At 36.9% G+C, this 21,097-nt stretch overlaps 2 protein-coding genes across 2 annotated transcripts; both read left to right on the top strand.

Annotated features, from left to right (window-relative positions):
- The first annotated feature begins 328 nt into the window (after positions 1-328).
- Positions 329-8,208, top strand: LOC106091524 (putative inorganic phosphate cotransporter). The gene is made up of 4 exons (XM_059369893.1): positions 329-499; positions 558-1,634; positions 1,695-1,839; positions 8,135-8,208. The coding sequence occupies exons 1-4, from the start codon at positions 329-331 to the stop codon at positions 8,206-8,208; spliced, it is 1,467 nt and encodes a 488-aa protein (XP_059225876.1).
- A 30-nt stretch (positions 8,209-8,238) lies between these two features.
- Positions 8,239-9,785, top strand: LOC106091525 (putative inorganic phosphate cotransporter). Its single transcript, XM_013258064.2, has 3 exons — positions 8,239-8,409; positions 8,472-9,548; positions 9,609-9,785. The coding sequence occupies exons 1-3, from the start codon at positions 8,239-8,241 to the stop codon at positions 9,783-9,785; spliced, it is 1,425 nt and encodes a 474-aa protein (XP_013113518.2).
- Positions 9,786-21,097: the final 11,312 nt, after the last annotated feature.

Below are 21,097 nucleotides of genomic sequence, written 5' to 3'. Positions count from 1 at the left end.
CTATTGTGGGCCAGTTCATGGAAAGTTTATATGAATATATTATAGTTCTCACTTGACCCCCTCCCCCTGTGCCTACTTTTCCGAGCAGGCATTCTCTTTATCTCTATGAAAACTTCTGTCTCACCGCACTCGTGTCAAGCTAACTAAGCATTTATTTGAGTCAATTAAAGTCTAGTTCACACTTTGGGACAGTTTGTTATCTTGTTCAAACAGAATGGATTACAATTGGCCGAGAGTTGATCATTGGTAGCAATACCAGTAGTAAGTCATACGGCCATCTGCGAGGAGATATAACTGAAAAACGGAAACCTTCCATTAAATACTTCAAATGTTGGGAACTCCAAGTGTAGAGGAATTAAGACATAAGACTTTTGGTGTAAGACACCTACAATGTCTGCTTCTGGCACTGGGCTTATCTATGGGCTATGCTAATCGTGTTAATTTCTCGGTGGCCATAGTGGCAATGACGGACGCCCATGAGCACAAAGAGGGTGTGGAGGTGAGAACGAGGTTGACAATATCATTAATCACATGGGATTATGAAACTTTTATTTTAGACTTTTCAATGGAGCGAAAAGGAAAAATCTTTGATCCAAAGCAGTTTCTTTTGGGGCTATGTAGTGACACAAATACCTGCAGGACAATGGTGTCGCAAAGTGGGGGCCAAAGCCATATTTCTATGGGGCAACATAATTAGTTCAACTTTGGCCTTGTTGACACCCTATTTGGTCACAATGGGTGACTGGCAGATGTTAGTGGCTGTTCGCATAGTACAGGGCCTGGCTCAGGGTGTTATGTTTCCCTGTACCCACAGTGTTTTGTCGCGTTGGTCTCCGCCCGGGGAAAGAGCCACCCTATGCGGCTTGGCTTATGCCGGCACTTATCTGGGAGCCATACTAATATTTGGCAGCAGCGGCTGGATCATAACCTATCTACATGGCTGGCCTTCAGTGTATTATGTGTCGGGTTTTATGGGTTTTGTATGGTGTTTCATATGGTATGTCTGGGGTTCGAACAGTCCACATTCCTATAAACGCATTTCTCCCGCAGAAAAATCTATGATATTGAAATCAATGGAAACACCGGAGGATAGAAATGTGGAAAGTTCCTTTAAAACACCTTGGCGCAGCATTGTATGCTCTATGCCTTTTTGGGCTTTGCTGGTGGATCATTGTGCCCACAACTGGGGCTTTTGGACTCTGCTGTCCCAGCTGCCTTCGTACATGAAGTACATACTCAACATGGATATACAGAGTAATGGCCTGTTCTCAGCCTTGCCCTATTTGATAATGTTCCTGTTGACCTTTATCTTTGGCTATCTGGCTGATGTGTTCCATAAACGTCAATGGATGTCCACAAATTTAAGTCGTAAACTTTTTAATACCGTCGGTCAATGGCTACCCATGATCTCTTTGGTGGCTTTGGGATTTTGCGACTCCTCGCATTTGGTGTGGGCCTTAGCGTTCATTGTGATCTCAGTGGGCTTTAATTCATCCTCATTTCTGGGCTTTAATGTCAATCATTTGGATATATCGCCCAACTATGCTGGCGTTCTGATGGGCATAACAAATTCTGCGGCAAATGTCATCACCATTTTGGCTCTACTCACTGTGGGTTTTGTCGTAACCGATGTGGTAAGTGTGTTGCAGGCAATTAATAATTGATTTGAATTGAAAATTTCGTTTTCATTTTAGACCGATCCCTTGCAATGGCGCATACTGTTTTGTGTCGCCGCTGGTTTCTATTTTGTGGGAAATTTATGCTTTTTATTATTTGGCCAAACGAGTGTTCAGAAATGGAATGAAAGCTCACCTAAGCCAGCTGAAATGCAGTTGATAGGCATTAAAGACACGTCTGACAATAAAAACTTAAAATAAATTTAGTTTATAAAAACGATTATAAAATTTTAGGCGTTTTTATTTCAAAGATTTGTGTTCGTTGGCTCAATGCTATCTTGCTCCATATGCCATTATGTGAAATTGAAAAAAAAAAATTTATATAAAGTTGGATCCTTAATTATATAAGACTGGGGCGTTTTTTTATTCCCTCCACCATAGGATGGGGGTATACTAATTTCGACATTCTTTTTGTAACACCTCGAAATATGCGTCTGAGACCCCATAAAGTATATAAATTCTTGATCGTCATGTCATTTTCAGTCGATCTAGCCATGTCTGTCCGTCCGTCCGTCTGTCTGTCGAAAGCACGCTAACTGTTGAAGGAGTTAAGTTAGCCACTTGAAATTTCGCACAAATAGCTTTTATTAGTGTAGGTCGGTTGGGATTGTAAATGGGCCATATCGGTCCATGTTTTGATATAGCTGCCATATAAACCGATCCTGGGTCTTGACTTCATTAGCCTCTAGAGGGCGCAATTTTCGTCCGATTTGACTTAAATTTTGCACGTATTGTTTGCAAATCTTGGGTCTTGACTTCTTGAGCCTTGAGAGGGCGCAATTTTCGTCTGATTTGACTTAAATTTTGCACGTATTGTTTTGGTATCACTTCCAACAACTGTGCTAAGTATGATTCGAATCGGTCCATAATCTGATATAACTGTCATATAAACCGATCCTGGGTCTTGACTTCTTGAGCCAATAGAGCGCGCAATTCTCATCCGATTTGACTGAAATTTTGCATGAGGTGTTTTCTTATGACTACCAATAACTGTGCTAAGTATGGCGCAAATCGGAACATAACCTGATATAGCTGCCATATAAACCAATCTGCGATCTTGACTTCTTGAGCTTCTAGAAAGAGCAATTGTCATTCGATTTGGCAGACAGTACAACGACTTCTCTCATGACCCTCAACATACGTGTCTAATATGGTCTGAATCCATTAATGGCTTGATACAGCTCCCATTTTAACCTATCTTCCGATTTTGCTCCTTGAGCCCCTACGAGGCGCTATTCTTATCCGAATGAACTGAAATATTACACAATGACTTCTACAATGCTCGGCATTCATTTATGGTTCGAATCGGACTATAACTTGAAATAGCTCCAATAGCATAACAGATCTTATTGAATATTCTTTGTTTGCCTAAGAAGAGATACCGCGCATAGAACTGGACAAATGCGATCCATGGTGTTTTTGTAAATTGTTCGATGACCTCGAACCAAATCATGAAGGCAAAAGTTATACAAAAAAAAACTCATAAAATTCAGAACAATGCATGAAATCTTTATTTGAATCGATAGTACGGTCCACATAATTTAATGTTTGTGGATTATTTCATGCAAATGTTGACCGTGACTGCTCCTCAAATAACGTTTACCGTGACTGCGCCGCTTAGTCCAATTCTGGCATACTCTTTCCAACATTTCGTCCGGTATCTCACGAATAAATGCTTCAATGTTGTCTTCCAATGCTTCAATTGAAGCGGCGGGATGTTTGTATAGACATTAGCTTTAACTTAGCCCCACAAAAAGTAGTCTAAAGGCGAACTCGCCTCTCAATAAGACCATTATTACACGTGCTGTGTGGCATGTGGCACCGTCTTGTTGTTGTCATGCAAGCCAAGCTCTTGCACTTTGGGCAAAAAAAAGGTTGAATATCACCTCACTTTAGCGCTCACCCTTCACAATTACATTACGATTCGCATCACCTTGGAAGAAGTACGGTCCAATAATGACACCAGCCCATAAACCGCACCACACTACGACTTTTTCTTGATGCATTGTTAATTCTTGCAATGCTTCTTGGTGATCTTTACTGCAAAATCGACAATTCGTCGCTGAAGAAGAAGAAGCGCGAGAAGAACTTTCTTAGCAGAGCACCCATTTTGATAATAAAATTCTATCATTTTGCATTTTAAATAGTTCGTAAATATTAAGAAGTGGTACCATCTTTTTTATAAAAACAATTAAATTTATAATTTTTCTACCCACCACCATAGGAAAGGGGTACAGGGTGGCTGATGAATATTGCTACAATGATGAATATTGCTACATTTTTTTTTCGGTGTATGGAATACATTTTTCTTTTATTCATGTTAAATTAAATTATTAAATTAATTATTAAATTATTATTAATTAAATTAATTAATTAATTAATTAAATTAATTATTAAATTATTATTATTAAATAGAAAAAAAGTTATTACATTTTTTTTTGGTAGCGGCTTTCATCAGCCACCCTGTATACGAATCTAGTAGTTCCGTTTGTAACACCTCGAAATATTGATCTAGGACACCATAGAGCATATATTCATGATCGTCTCGAAATTCTGATTCGGACTAGCCATGTCCGTCCGTCTGCCGAAATCACGATAGCAGTCGAACGCGTACAGCTAGCCGCTTGAAATTTTGCACAGATACTTTTACTTTTTGATGTGATGGGCCATGTTGGTTGAGATTTGGATATAGGTCTCATACAAACCAATCTCCCGATTTGACTTCTTGAGCCCATGGAAACCTCAATTTTCATCCGATTTGGCTGAAATATTAATGTAGGTCGTTGAAGATTGCAAATGGGCCATGTTGGTTCAGATTTGGATATAGGTCCCATATAAACCGATCTCCTGATTTAACTTCTTGACCCCATGTAAGCCACAATTTTTGTCCGATTTGGCTGAAATTTTGCACATGGTATTCTGTTATGTCTTCCAACAACTGTGCCGTGTACGGTCTAAATCGGTCACGAACCTGATTAGCTCCCATATAAACCGATCTCCCCATATGACTTCTTGAACCCATGGAAGCCACAATTTTTGTCCGATTTGGCTGAAATTTTTCACATAGTATTCTGTTATAACTCCCAACAACGGAGCTAAGCACGGTCCAAATCAGTTTATAACCTGATATAGCTCCCATATAAACCAATCTCCCGATTTGACTTCTTGAGCCCCTGGAAGCCGCAGTTTTTGTCCGATTTGGCTAAAATTTTGCACATGGTGTTCTGTTAGGATTTCCAACAACTGCACCAAGCACGGTTGCAATCGGTCAAGAACATGATATAGCTCCCATATAAATCGATCTCCCGATTTGACATATTGAGCCTTACAAGCCGCGATTTTTATCCGATTTGGCTGAAATTTTGCCGGTAGTGTACTGTTATGACACTCAACAACTGCGCCAAGTACGGTTCAATTCGGTCTATAACTAGGTATAGCTTCTATATTTTAGCAGAGTGGTGGGTTCCCAAGATTCGGCCCGGCCCGTCCGAACTTAATAGCACGCTTTGACTTGTTTATCCTAACTTCCTTTTATTTGTTTGTTTATTTCGATTCAAAATAGCTACTTTTTTCCCTGGGAGATATTTCCCTTTGCTTAGAATAAGGGAAAAGGGAGAAGGGAAACGGTAGTAGGAAAGAAACTCCCAGTATATGGGGAAAAGGGAGTAGGGAAAAACCTCCCAGAGAATTGTTATTCAGAATAAGGCGGTATACACTTGATCGTCGTAAAAATCTAAGACGATCTAGCCATGCCCGTCCGTCTGTCTGTTGAAATCACGTTACAGTCTTTAAAAACAGAGATATTGAGCTGAAACTTTGCACAGATTCTTTTTTCGTCTATAGGCAAGTTAAGTTCGAAGATGGGCTATATCGGACTACATCATGATGTAGCCCCCGTTTAGACCGATCTGCCGAATTAAGATCTTAGTTCCATAAAACTACATGTTTTGACCGATTTCGACATGGTTCTTCAATTTGGCCCAGATCGGTCCAGATTTGGATATAGCTACCATATAGACCGATCCGACGATTTTGGGTCTTAGTCCATAAAAGCCACATTTATTATCCGATTTTGCTGAAATTTTGCCCCAATCGGTTCAGATTTGGATATATCTGCCATATAGACCAATCTCTCGATTTAAGACTTTGGGCCAATAAAAGGCGCATTTATTGTCCGATTTCGCCGAAATTTGGGACAGTAAGTTATATTACGCCCTTCTACATCTGTTTTCAATTTGGTTCAGATCGGTCCAGATTTGGATATAGGTGCCATATAGACCGATCTCTCGATTTAAGGTCTTGGGCCCATAATACTCACATTTATTGTCCGTTTTCGCTGAAATTTGGGACAGTGAGTTGTGTTAAACCCTTCGACATCTTTCTTTAATTTGGCCTAGATCGGTCCAGATTTGGATATAGTTGGGATATATACCGATCTGCCGTTTTAAGGTCTTGAGCTCATAAATGGCACATCTATTGTCCGCTTTTGCTGAAAATTGGGACAGTGAGTTGTATAAGGCCCTCCGACATCTTTTTTCAATTTGGTTCAGAACGGTCCAGATTGGGATATAGCTGGGATATATACCGATCCGCCGTTGTAAGGTCTTGAGTCCCTAAAATGCGCATTTATTGCCCAATGTCGCTGAAATTTGGGACCGTGAGTTGTGTTAGGCCCTTTAACATCGTTTTTCAATTTGGCCCAGATCGGTCCAGATTTGGATATAGCTGCCATAACGACCGATCTCGATTTAAGTTCTTGTTCCCATAATACTCGCATTTATTGTCAGATTTTGCTGAAATTTGGGACAGTGAGTTGTATTAGGCCCTTTGACGCCTGCTTTCAATTTGGTTTAAATCTGTCCAGATTTGTATATAGCTGATATATATACCGATCTGCCGTTTTAAGGCCTTGAGCGCACTTACTTGCCGATTTCGCTGAAATTTGGTACAGTGAGATGTGTTAGGCCCTTCGACATATGTTTTCAATTTGGTTCAGAACGGTCCAGATTGGGATATAGCTGGGATATATACCAGATTTGGATATAGCTGCCATATAGACCAATCTCTCGATTTAAGGTCTTAGGCCCTTAAATGGCGCATTTATTGTCCGATTTCACTGAAATTTAGGACAGTGAGTTGTATTAGGCCTTTGGACATATTTTTTCAATTTGGTTCAGATCGGTTCAGATTTGTATATAGCTGGGATATATACCGATCTGCCGATTTAGGGCGTTAATCCCATAAAAGCCACATTTATTATCCGATTTTGCGAAATTTGGGTGAGTGAGTTGTGTTAGGCTCTTCTATATCTTTTCTTAATTTGGTTCAGAACGGTCCAGATTGGGATATAGCTGGAATATATACCGATCCGCCGTTGTAAGGTCTTGAGCCCATAAATGGCGCATTTATTGTCCGATGTCACTGAAATTTGGGACCGTAAGTTGTGTTAAGCCCTTCGACATCTATTTTTCAATTTGGTTCAGATCGGTTCAGATTTGGATATAGCTGCCATATAGACCGATCTCTCGATTTAAAGTTTTGGACACATAACAGACTCATTTATTATCCGATTTCTCTGATATTTTACAAAGTGACTTACGTTAGTCTTTTCGTCATCCGTGTCCTTTATAGTTCAGATCGGTCTATATTTGTATATATCTGCCAAAAAGACCAATATTTTGTTCTACAAGGTGACTTGTATTTATTAGACCACTAAATGTCCCTGCGGAATTTGGTCCAAATCGGACCATATTTCCATATTGCTGCTATGGGTGCATAAACTATGCGTTTTCACCGGATTATGACGAGAGGTGGCTCTTAGTCCAAAGACATTTGATAAGGAGAGTTGTCGAGTCTATGGTATCCCTTCCGGAGGCCACCGTGACTCAGAGGTTAACATGCCCGTCCACGACGTTAGCGCCTACAACCGAATACTAGCGAGAAAATAACGACATTTGTGAGGTATCAAAGAAGAAAAGCAATGCTGAAAACTTTTTCTGATGTTTTCGTCAGCATTAGAAACCAGGCTTGCAGTGTCATAGGTAGACATGCTTAACTTTGCACTACGGTGGCCACCAAGCCAGTTATCAAGCCCCGAAGAGTTGTTGCCCTGCACCACGTCGTTCCCATTCGGCCATAAAAGGAGATCCCTTATCATTGAGCTTCAACATGAATCGGCCAGCACTCATTGATATGTGAGAAGTTTTCGTGCAAATTTGCATTACCTTGCGCTTACCTATCGCTGGGGTTTCACAATGGGCCCAACTGGCCCATTATAGTTCTCACTCAACCCCCTCCTCCTCCTCCTCCTCTGCGAACTTTTCAGAGCAAGCATTCATTCTCTTTATCTCTATGAAAACTTCTGTCTTGCCCCACTTATGTCAAGCTAACTGAGCATTATTTGAGCCAATTAAAGTCTAATTCACACTTTGAGACAGTTTGTTATCTTGTTCAAACAGAATGGCTTACAATTGGTCGAGAGTTGATGGTTAGTAGCAGCAGTACCAGTAGTAATTCATACGGCCAACTGTGAGCAGATATATCTCAAAAATCAGTTCTTCAAATGTTGGGAACTCCAAGTGTAGAGGAATTAAGACATCAGACTTTTGGAGTAAGACATTTGCAATGTCTGCTTCTGGCACTGGGCTTATCTGTGGGCTATGCTAATCGTGTTAATCTTTCAGTGGCCATAGTGGCAATGACGGACATTCATGAGCACAAAGAGGGTGTGGAGGTAAGAAAAAAATTTGCAATGTCAATAGCCACATGCGCCACATTATGAAAGTTTAATTTTAGATTTTTCAATGGACCGAAAAGGAAAAATCATTGGTGCAAAGCAGTTTCTTTTGGGGTTATGTGCTGACACAAATACCTGCAGGGCAGTGGTGTCGTAAAGTGGGAGCCAAAGGCCTATTTCTATGGGGCAACATAATAAGTTCAGCTTTGGCTTTGTTGACGCCCTATTTGGTCACAGTGGGTGACTGGCAGACTTTAATGGCAGTTCGCATAGTACAGGGCCTGGCTCAAGGTGTTATGTTTCCCTGTACCCACAGTGTTTTGTCGCGTTGGTCTCCGCCCGGAGAGAGAGCTACGCTTTGCAGCTTGGCTTATGCTGGCACTTTTCTGGGAGCCATACTTATGTTTGGGAGCAGCGGCTGGATAATAGCCTATCTACATGGCTGGCCCACTGTCTTTTACATATCAGGCTTTTTGGGTTTTATATGGTGTTTCGTATGGTATGTCTGGGGCTCGAACAGCCCATATTCTTATAAACGCATTTCTCCCCAAGAGAAATTTATGATATTACGATCCATGGAAGCACCGCAGGAGAGAAATACAGATAACTCTGCTAAAACGCCTTGGCGCAGCATTGCATGCTCTATGCCTTTTTGGGCTTTGCTGGTGGATCATTGTGCCCACAACTGGGGCTTTTGGACTCTGCTGACCCAGCTGCCTTCATACATGAAGTACATACTCAACATGGATATACAAAGAAATGGCCTGTTCTCAGCCTTGCCCTATTTGATAATGTTGTTGTTGACCTTTATCTTTGGCTATCTGGCTGATGTGTTCCATAAACGTCGATGGATGTCCACAAACTTTAGTCGAAAACTTTTTAATACTGTAGGTCAATGGCTACCCATGATCTCTTTGGTGGCTTTGGGATTTTGCGACTCCTCCCATTTGGTATGGGCTTTGGCGTTCATTGTATTCTCTGTGGGCTTGAATTCGTCCTCATTTCTGGGCTTTCAAGTAAATCATTTGGATTTATCACCCAACTATGCCGGTGTTCTGATGGGCATAACCAACTGTGCGGCTAATGTTATGAGCATTTTGGCTCCCCTAACCGTGGGCTTTGTGGTAACCGATGTGGTAAGTGTTGTAGGATTGATTATAAATTGATTTGAATTGAAAATTTCGTTTTCATTTTAGTCCAATCCTTTGCAATGGCGCATAGTGTTCTTTGTCTCTGCTGGTTTCTATCTGGTGGGGAATTTTTGCTTTTTGTTATTTGGCGAAACAGGTGTTCAAAAATGGAATGAAAGTTCGCCTATGCCAGCTGAAATGCAGTTAATAGCCATGAGGGATATGTCTGACAATCGAAATTAAGAACAAATTTGGTAAAATAAAAATATTAGAAACTTTTTGGCGATTTTAGTTTTCGCATGGGTTAACACGCCGGCCTTAAGAAGTCATTAATTTCGGACGGGCCGAACTTTGAATATATTAACCACCTGTCGTCTTAATTCGGCGAAAAACGCATTATTATTTTAGCGAAATCGGTAAATAAATAGGCCTGTATCTCCCAAACTATGCGTCATAGGGGGAAACGGGCCTTAATTCGCGACTCCATCAAAAAATTAAAAATTTCATAGAAAATCCAACAAAAGTCGAATTTTCACTTTGAAAACTTTAAAATTGCTGTATCTCCTAAACTATGCGTCCTAGAGGGAAACGGACCTTAATTCGTGACTCCATCAAAAATTTAAAATTTCATAGAAAATCCATTAAAAATCGAATTTTCACTTTGAAAACTTTAAAATGGCTGTATCTCCTAAACTATGTGTCCTAGAGGGAAACGGGCCTCAATTCGTGACTCCATCAAAAAATTCAAAATTTCATAGAAAATCCATCAAAAGTCGAATTTTCACTTTGAAAACTTTAAAATGGCTGTATCTCCTAAACTATGCGTCCTAGAGGAAATCGGGCCTTAATTCATGACTCCATCAAAAAATTCGAAATTTCATAGAAAATCCATTAAAAATCAAATTTTCACTTTGAAAACTTTAAAATGGCTGTATTTTTTAAACTATGCGTCCTAGAGGGAATCGGGCCTTAATTCGTGACTCCATCAAAAAATTCGAAATTTCATAGAAAATCCATTAAAAGTCAAATTTTCACTGTGAAAACTTTAAAATGGCTGTATTTTTTAAACTATGCGTCCTAGAGGGAATCGGGCCTTAATTCGTGACTCCATCAAAAAATTCAAAATTTTATAGAAAACCCATTAAAAGTCGAATTTTCACTTTGAAAACTTTAAAATATAGGGCCTTAATTCGTGACTCCATCAAAAAATTCAAAATTTCATAGAAAATACATCAAAAGCCGAATTTTCACTTTGAAAACTTTAAAATGGCTGTATCTCCTAAACTATGCGTCCTAGAGGGAAACGGGCCTTAATTCGTGACTCTATCAAAAAATTTAAAATTTTATCAAAAATCCATTAAAAATCGAATTTTCACTGTGAAAACTTTAAAATGGCTGTATGTCGCAAACTATGCGTCCTAGAGGGAAACGGGCCGTAATTCGTGACTCCATCAAAAAATTCAAAATTTCATCAAAATTCCATTAAAAATCGAATTTTTACTTTGAAAACTTCAAAATGGCTGTATCTCCTAAACTATGCGTCCTAGAGGGAAACGGGCCTTAATTCGTGACTCCATCAAAAAATTAAAAATTTCATAGAAAATCCATCAAAAGTCGAATTTTCACTTTGAAAACTTTAAAATGGCTGTATTTTTTAAACTATGCGTCCAAGAGGGAATCGGGCCTTTATTCGTGACTCCATCAAAAAATTCGAAATTTAATAGAAAATCCATTAAAAGTCGAATTTTCACTTTGAAAACTTTAAAATGGCTGTATCTCCTAAACTATGCGTCCTAGAGGGAAACGGGCCTTAATTCGTGACTCCATCAAAAAATTCAAAATTTCATAGAAAATCCATCAAAAGTCGAATTTTTACTTTGAAAACTTTAAAATGGCTGTATCTCCTAAACTATGCGTCCTAGAGGGAAACGGGCCTTAATTCGTGACTCCATCAAAAAATTCAAAATTTCATAGAAAATCCATCAAAAGTCGAATTTTCGCTTTGAAAACTTTAAAATGGCTGTATCTCCTAAACTGTGCGTCCTAGAGGAAAACGGGCCTTAATTCGTGACTCCATCAAAAAAATCAAAATTTCATAGAAAATCAATAAAAAGTCGAATTTTCGCTTTGAAAACTTTAAAATGGCTGTATCTCCTAAACTATGCGTCCCAGAGGGAAACGGGCCTTAATTCGTGACTCCATCAAAAAATTCAAAATTTCATAGAAAATCCATCAAAAGTCGAATTTTCACTTTGAAAACTTTAAAATGGCTGCATCTCCTAAACTATGCGTCATAGGGGGAAACGGGCCTTAAATCGTGACTCCATCAAACAATTCGAAATTTCATAGAAAATCCATTAAAAGTCGAATTTTCACTTTGAAAACTTTAAAATGGCTGTATCTCCTAAACTATGCGTCCTAGAGGGAAACGGGCCTTAATTCGTGACTCCATCAAAAAAATCAAAATTTCATAGAAAATCAATAAAAATCGAATTTTCACTGTGAAAACTTTAAAATGGCTGTATCTCCTAAACTATGCGTCCTAGAGGGAAACGGGCCTTAATTCGTGACTCCATCAAAAAATTCAAAATTTCATGGAAAATACATGAAAAGATGAATTTTCACTTTGAAAGCTTTAAAATGAATGTATCTACTAAAGTATGCGTCCTAGAGGGAAACGGCCTTAATTCGTGACTCCATCAACAAATTCAAAATTTCATAGAAAATCCATGAAAAGTCGAATTTTCACTTTGAAAACTTTAAAATGGCTGTATCTCCTAAACTATGCGTCCTAGAGGGAAACGGGCCTTAATTCGTGACTCCATCAAAAAATTTAAAATTTTATCAAAAATCCATTAAAAATCGAATTTTCACTGTGAAAACTTTTAAATGGCTGTATGTCGTAAACTATGCGTCCTAGAGGGAAACGGGCCTTAATTCGTGACTCCATCAAAAAATTCAAAATGTCATCAAAATTCCATTAAAAATCGAATTTTCACTTTGAAAACTTCAAAATGGCTGTATCTCCTAAACTATGCGTCCTAGAGGGAAACGGGCCTTAATTCGTGACTCCATCAAAAAATTCAAAATTTCATAGAAAATCCATCAAAAGTCGAATTTTTACTTTGAAAACTTTAAAATGGCTGTATCTCCTAAACTATGCGCCCTAGAGGGAAATTTAATAGAACATCCATCAAAAGTCGAATTTTCACTTTGTAAACTTTAAAATGGCTATATCTCCTAAACTATGCATCCTAGAGGGAAACGGGCCTTAATTTGTGACTCCATCAAAAAATTCAAAATTTCATAGAAAATCCATCAAAAGTCGAATTTTCAATTTGAAAACTTTAAAATGGCTGTATCTCCTAAACTATGCGTCATAGGGGGAAACGGGCCTTAATTCGTGACTCCATCAAAAAATTCAAAATTTCATAGAAAATCCATCAAAAGTCGAATTTTTACTTTGAAAACTTTAAAATGGCTGTATCTCCTAAACTATGCGCCCTAGAGGGAAATTTAATAGAACATCCATCAAAAGTCGAATTTTCACTTTGTAAACTTTAAAATGGCTATATCTCCTAAACTATGCATCCTAGAGGGAAACGGGCCTTAATTTGTGACTCCATCAAAAAATTCAAAATTTCATAGAAAATCCAACAAAAGTCGAATTTTCACTATTATAAACTTTAAAATGGCTGTATCTCCTAAACTATGCGTCCTAGAGGGAAACGGGCCTTAATTCGTGATTCCATCAAAAAATTCAAAATTTCATAGAAAATCCAACAAAAGTCGAATTTTCACTTTGAAAACTTTAAAATGGCTGTATCTCCTAAACTATGCGTCCTAGAGGGAAACGGGCCTTAATTCGTGACTCCATCAAAAAATTCAAAATTTCATAGAAAATCCACAAAAGTCGAATTTTCACTTTGAAAACTTTAAAATGGCTGTAAATTATGCGTCCTAGAGGGAAACGGGCCTTAATTTGTGACTCCATCAAAAAATTCAAAATTTCATAGAAAATCCATCAAAAGTCGAATTTTCAATTTGAAAACTTTAAAATGGCTGTATCTCCTAAACTATGCGTCATAGGGGGAAACGGGCCTTAATTCGTGACTCCATCAAAAAATTCAAAATTTCATAGAAAATCCATCAAAAGTCGAATTTTTACTTTGAAAACTTTAAAATGGCTGTATCTCCTAAACTATGCGTCCTAGAGGGAAACGGGCCTTAATTCGTGACTCCATCAAAAAATTCAAAATTTCATAGAAAATCCAACAAAAGTCGAATTTTCACTTTGAAAACTTTAAAATGGCTGTATCTCCTAAACTATGCGTCCTAGAGGGAAACGGGCCTTAATTCGTGACTCCATCAAAAAATTCAAAATTTCATAGAAAACCCATCAAAAGTCGACTTTTCACTTTGAAAACTTTAAAATGACTGTATCTCCTAAACTATGCGTCCTAGAGGGAAACGGGCCTTAATTTGTGACTCCATCAAAAAATTCAAAATTTCATAGAAAATCCATCAAAAGTCGAATTTTCAATTTGAAAACTTTAAAATGGCTGTATCTCCTAAACTATGCGTCCTAGAGGGAAACGGGCCTTAATTCGTGACTCCATCAAAAAAATCAAAATTTCATAGAAAATCAATAAAAAGTCGAATTTTCGCTTTGAAAACTTTAAAATGGCTGTATCTCCTAAACTATGCGTCCTAGCGGGAAACGGGCCTTAATTCGTGACTCCATCAAAAAATTCAAAATTTCATGGAAAATACACGAAAAGATGAATTTTCACTTTGAAAGCTTTAAAATGAATGTATCTACTAAAGTATGCGTCCTAGAGGGAAACGGCCTTAATTCGTGACTCCATCAAAAAATTCAAAATTTCATAGAAAATCCATGAAAAGTCGAATTTTCACTTTGAAAGCTTTAAAATGGCTGTATCTCCTAAACTATGCGTCCTAGAGGGAAACGGGCCTTAATTCGTGACTCCATCAAAAAATTTAAAATTTTATCAAAAATCCATTAAAAATCGAATTTTCACTGTGAAAACTTTTAAATGGCTGTATGTCGTAAACTATGCGTCCTAGAGGGAAACGGGCCTTAATTCGTGACTCCATCAAAAAATTCAAAATTTCATCAAAATTCCATTAAAAATCGAATTTTCACTTTGAAAACTTCAAAATGGCTGTATCTCCTAAACTATGCGTCCTAGAGGGAAACGGGCCTTAATTCGTGACTCCATCAAAAAATTCAAAATTTCATAGAAAATCCATCAAAAGTCGAATTTTCAATTTGAAAACTTTAAAATGGTTGTATCTCCTAAACTATGCGTCATAGGGGGAAACGGGCCTTAATTCGTGACTCCATCAAAAAATTCAAAATTTCATAGAAAATCCATCAAAAGTCGAATTTTTTACTTTGAAAACTTTAAAATGGCTGTATCTCCTAAACTATGCGTCCTAGAGGGAAACGGGCCTTAATTCGTGACTCCATCAAAAAATTTAAAATTTTATCAAAAATCCATTAAAAATCGAATTTTCACTGTGAAAACTTTTAAATGGCTGTATGTCGTAAACTATGCGTCCTAGAGGGAAACGGGCCTTAATTCGTGACTCCATCAAAAAATTCAAAATTTCATAGAAAATCCATCAAAAGTCGAATTTTTACTTTGAAAACTTTAAAATGGCTGCATCTCCTAAACTATGCGCCCTAGAGGGAAATATAATAGAAAATCCATTAAAAGTCGATTTTTTACTTTGAAAACTTCAAAATGGCTGTATGTCGTAAACTATGCGTCCTAGAGGGAAACGGGCATTAATACGTGACTCCATCAAAAAATTCAAAATTTCATAGAAAATCCATCAAAAGTCGAATTTTCACTTTGAAAACTTTAAAATGGCTGTATCTTCTAAACTATGCGTCATAGGGGGAAACGGGCCTTAATTCGTGACTCCATCAAAAAATTCAAAATTTCATAGAAAATCCATCAAAAGTCGAATTTTCACTTTGAAAACTTTAAAATGGCTGTATCTCCTAAACTATGCGTCCTAGAGGGAAACGGGCCTTAATTCGTGACCCCTTCAAAAAATTCAAAATTTCATAGAAAATCCATCAAAAGTCGAATTTTCACTTTGAAAACTTTAAAATGGCTGTATCTCCTAAACTGTGCGTCCTAGAGGGAAACGGGCCTTAATTCGTGACTCCATCAAAATATTCAAAATTTCATAGAAAATACATCAAAAGCCGAATTTTCACTTTGAAAACTTTAAAATGGCTGTATCTCCTAAACTATGCGTCATAGGGGGAAACGGGCCTTAATTCGTGACTCCATCAAAAAATTTAAAATTTTATCAAAAATCCATTAAAAATCGAATTTTCACTGTGAAAACTTTTAAATGGCTGTATCTCGTAAACTATGCGTCCTAGAGGGAAACGGGCCTTAATTCGTGACTCCATCAAAAAATTCAAAATTTCATCAAAATTCCATTAAAAATCGAATTTTCACTTTGAAAACTTCAAAATGGCTGTATCTCCTAAACTATGCGTCCTAGAGGGAAACGGGCTTTAATTCGTGACTCCATCAAAAAATTCAAAATTTCATAGAAAATCCATCAAAAGTCGAATTTTTACTTTGAAAACTTCAAAATGGCTGTATCTCCTAAACTATGCGTCCTAGAGGGAAACGGGCCTTAATTCGTGACTCCATCAAAAAATTCAAAATTTCATAGAAAATCCATCAAAAGTCGAATTTTTACTTTGAAAACTTTAAAATGGCTGTATCTCCTAAACTATGCGTCCTAGAGGGAAACGGGCCTTAATTCGTGACTCCATCAAAAAATTCAAAATTTCATAGAAAATCCAACAAAAGTCGAATTTTCACTTTGAAAACTTTAAAATGGCTGTATCTCCTAAACTGTGCGTCCTAGAGGGAAACGGGCCTTAATTCGTGACTCCATCAAAAAATTCAAAATTTCATAGAAAATCCATCAAAAGTCGAATTTTTACTTTGAAAACTTTAAAATGGCTGTATCTCCTAAACTCTGCGTCCTAGAGGGAAACGGGCCTTAATTCGTGACTCCATCAAAAGATTCAAAATTTCATAGAAAATCCAACAAAAGTCGAATTTTCACTTAAAAAACTTTAAAATGGCTGTTTCTCCTAAACTATGCGTCCTAGAGGGAAACGGGCCTTAATTCGTGACTCCATCAAAAAATTCAAAATTTCATAGAAAATCCATCAAAAGTCGAATTTTTACTTTGAAAACTTTAAAATGGCTGTATCTCCTAAACTATGCGTCCTAGAGGGAAACGGGCCTTAATTCGTGACTCCATCAAAAAATTCAAAATTTCATAGAAAATCCATCAAAAGTCGAATTTTTACTTTGAAAACTTTAAAATGGCTGTATCTCCTAAACTATGCGTCATAGGGGGAAACGGGCCTTAATTCGTGACTCCATCAAAAAATTCAAAATTTCATAGAAAATCCATCAAAAGTCGAATTTTTACTTTGAAAACTTTAAAATGGCTGTATCTCCTAAACTATGCGTCCTAGAGGGAAACGGGCCTTAATTCGTGACTCCATCAAAAAATTCAAAATTTCATAGAAAATCCAACAAAAGTCGAATTTTCACTTTGAAAACTTTAAAATGGCTGTATCTCCTAAACTATGCGTCCTAGAGGGAAACGGGCCTTAATTCGTGACTCCATCAAAAAATTCAAAATTTCATAGAAAATCCACCAAAAGTCGAATTTTCACTTTGAAAACTTTAAAATGGCTGTATCTCCTAAACTATGCGTCCTAGAGGGAAACGGGCCTTAATTTGTGACTCCATCAAAAAATTCAAAATTTCATAGAAAATCCATCAAAAGTCGAATTTTCACTTTGAAAACTTTAAAATGGCTGTATCTCCTAAACTATGCGTCATAGGGGGAAACGGGCCTTAATTCGTGACTCCATCAAAAAATTCAAAATTTCATAGAAAATCCATCAAAAGTCGAATTTTTACTTTGAAAACTTTAAAATGGCTGTATCTCCTAAACTATGCGTCCTAGAGGGAAACGGGCCTTAATTCGTGACTCCATCAAAAAATTTAAAATTTTATCAAAAATCCATTAAAAATCGAATTTTCACTTTGAAAACTTTAAAATGGCTGTATCTCCTAAACTATGCGTCCTAGAGGGAAACGGGCCTTAATTCGTGACTCCATCAAAAAATTCAAAATTTCATAGAAAACCCATCAAAAGTCGACTTTTCACTTTGAAAACTTTAAAATGGCTGTAAACTATGCGTCCTAGAGGGAAACGGGCCTTAATTTGTGACTCCATCAAAAAATTCAAAATTTCATAGAAAATCCATCAAAAGTCGAATTTTCAATTTGAAAACTTTAAAATGGCTGTATCTCCTAAACTATGCGTCATAGGGGGAAACGGGCCTTAATTCGTGACTCCATCAAAAAATTCAAAATTTCATGGAAAATCCATCAAAAGTCGAATTTTCACTTTGAAAACTTTAAAATGGCTGTATCTCCTAAACTATGCGTCCTAGAGGGAAACGGGCCTTAATTCGTGACCCCATCAAAAAATTCAAAATATCATAGAAAATCCATCAAAAGTCGAATTTTCACTTTGAAAACTTTAAAATGGCTGTATCTCCTAAACTGTGCGTCCTAGAGGGAAACGGGCCTTAATTCGTGACTCCATCAAAAAATTTAAAATTTTATCAAAAATCCATTAAAAATCGAATTTTCACTGTGAAAACTTTAAAATGGCTGTATGTCGTAAACTATGCGTCCTAGAGGGAAACGGGACTTAATTCGTGACTCCATCAAAAAATTCAAAATTTCATCAAAATTCCATTAAAAATCTAATTTTCACTTTGAAAACTTCAAAATGGCTGTATCTCCTAAACTATGCGTCCTAGAGGGAAACGGGCCTTAATTCGTGACTCCATCAAAAAATTCAAAATTTCATAGAAAATCCATCAAAAGTCGAATTTTCACTTTGAAAACTTTAAAATGGCTGTATTTTTTAAACTATGCGTCCTAGAGGGAATCGGGCCTTTATTCGTGACTCCATCAAAAAATTCAAAATTTCATAGAAAATCCAACAAAAGACGAATTTTCACTTTGAAAACTTTAAAATGGCTGTATCTCCTAAACTATGCGTCCTAGAGGGAAACGGGCCTTAATTCGTGACTCCATCAAAAAATTCAAAATTTCATAGAAAATCCATCAAAAGTCGAATTTTCACTTTGAAAACTTTAAAATGGCTGTAAACTATGCGTCCTAGAGGGAAACGGACCTTAATTTGTGACTCCATCAAAAAATTCAAAATTTCATAGAAAATCCATCAAAAGTCGAATTTTCAATTTGAAAACTTTAAAATGGCTGTATCTCCTAAACTATGCGTCAAAAAAATTCAAAATTTCATAGAAAACCCATCAAAAGTCGAATTTTTACTTTGAAAACTTTAAAATGGCTGTATCTCCTAAACTATGCGCCCTAGAGGGAAATTTAATAGAAAATCCATCAAAAGTCGAATTTTCACTTTGTAAACTTTAAAATGGCTGTATCTCCTAAACTGTGCGTCCTAGAGGGAAACGGGCCTTAATTCGTGAATCCATCAAAAAATTCAAAATTTCATAGAAAATACATCAAAAGCCGAATTTTCACTTTGAAAACTTTAAAATGGCTGTATCTCCTAAACTATGCGTCCTAGAGGGAAACGGGCCTTAATTCGTGACTCCATCAAAAAATTTAAAATTTTATCAAAAATCCATTAAAAATCGAATTTTCACTGTGAAAACTTTAAAATGGCTGTATGTCGTAAACTATGCGTCCTAGAGGGAAACGGGCCTTAATTCGTGACTCCATCAAAAAATTCAAAAATACATCAAAGCCGAATTTTCACTTTGAAAACTTTAAAATGGCTGTATCTCCTAAACTGTGCGTCCTAGAGGGAAACGGGCCTTAATTCGTGACTCCATCAAAAAATTCAAAATTTCATAGAAAATCCATCAAAAGTCGAAAATTCAAAAATTCAAAGTTTCATAGAAAATACATCAAAAGCCATATTTTCACTTTGAAAACTTTAAAATGGCTGTATCTCCTAAACTGTGCGTCCTAGAGGGAAACGGGCCTTAATTCGTGACTCCATCAAAAAATTCAAAATTTCATAGAAAATCCATCAAAAGTCGAATTTCACTTTGTAAACTTTAAAATGGGAAACGGGCCTTAATTCGTGACTCCATCAAAAAATTCAAAAATTCAAAGTTTCATAGAAAATCCATCAAAAGTCGAATTCCACTTTGTAAACTTTAAAATGGCTGTATTTCCTAAACTATGCGTCCTAGAGGCAAACGGGCCTTAATTCGTGACTCCATCAAAAAATTCAAAATTTCATAGAAAATCCATCAAAAATCGAATTTTCACTTTGAAAACTTTAAAATGGCTGCATCTCCTAAACTATGCGTCCTAGAGGAAAACGGGCCGTAATTCGTGACTCCATCAAAAAATTCAAAATTTCATAGAAAATCCATCAAAAGTCGAATTTTCACTTTGAAAACTTTAAAATGGCTGTATCTCCTAAACTATGCGTCTTAGAGGGAAACGGGCCTTAATTCTTGACTCCATCAAAAAATTCAAAATTTCATAGAAAATCCATCAAAAGTCGAATTTTCACTTTGAAAACTTTAAAATGGCTGTAAACTATGCGTCCTAGAGGGAAACGGGCCTTAATTCGTGACTCCATCAAAAAATTCAAAATTTCATAGAAAATCCATCAAAAGTCGAATTTTCAATTTGAAAACTTTAAAATGGCTGTATCTCCTAAACTATGCGTCATAGGGGGAAACGGGCCTTAATTCGTGACTCCATCAAAAAATTCAAAATTTCATAGAAAATCCATCAAAAGTCGAATTTTCACTTTGAAAACTTTAAAATGGCTGTATCTCCTAAACTATGCGTCCTAGAGGGAAACGGGCCTTAATTCGTCTCCTAAACTGTGCGTCCTAGAGGGAAACGGGCCTTAATTCGTGACTCCATCAAAAAATTCAAAATTTCATAGAAAATCCAACAAAAGTCGAATTTTCAATTTGAAAACTTTAAAATGGCTGTATCTCCTAAACTGTGCGTCCTAGAGGGAAACGGGCCTTAATTCGTGACTCCATCAAAAAATTCAAAATTTCATAGAAAATACATCAAAAGCCATATTTTCACTTTGAAAACTTTAAAATGGCTGTATCTCCTAAACTGTGCGTCCTAGAGGGAAACGGGACTCCATCAAAAAATTCAAAATTTCATAGAAAATCCATCAAAAGTCGAATTTCACTTTGTAAACTTTAAAATGGGAAACGGGCCTTAATTCGTGACTCCATCAAAAAATTCAAAAATTCAAAGTTTCATAGAAAATCCATCAAAAGTCGAATTCCACTTTGTAAACTTTAAAATGGCTGTATTTCCTAAACTATGCGTCCTAGAGGCAAACGGGCCTTAATTCGTGACTCCATCAAAAAATTCAAAATTTCATAGAAAATCCATCAAAAGTCGAATTTTCAC

The sequence above is a fragment of the Stomoxys calcitrans genome, chromosome 5 (assembly GCF_963082655.1).
Source record: "Stomoxys calcitrans chromosome 5, idStoCalc2.1, whole genome shotgun sequence".
NCBI lineage: Eukaryota > Metazoa > Arthropoda > Insecta > Diptera > Muscidae > Stomoxys > Stomoxys calcitrans.
Note: the sequence above shows the minus strand (reverse complement) of the source record. Positions and strands in the feature narration are given on the sequence as shown.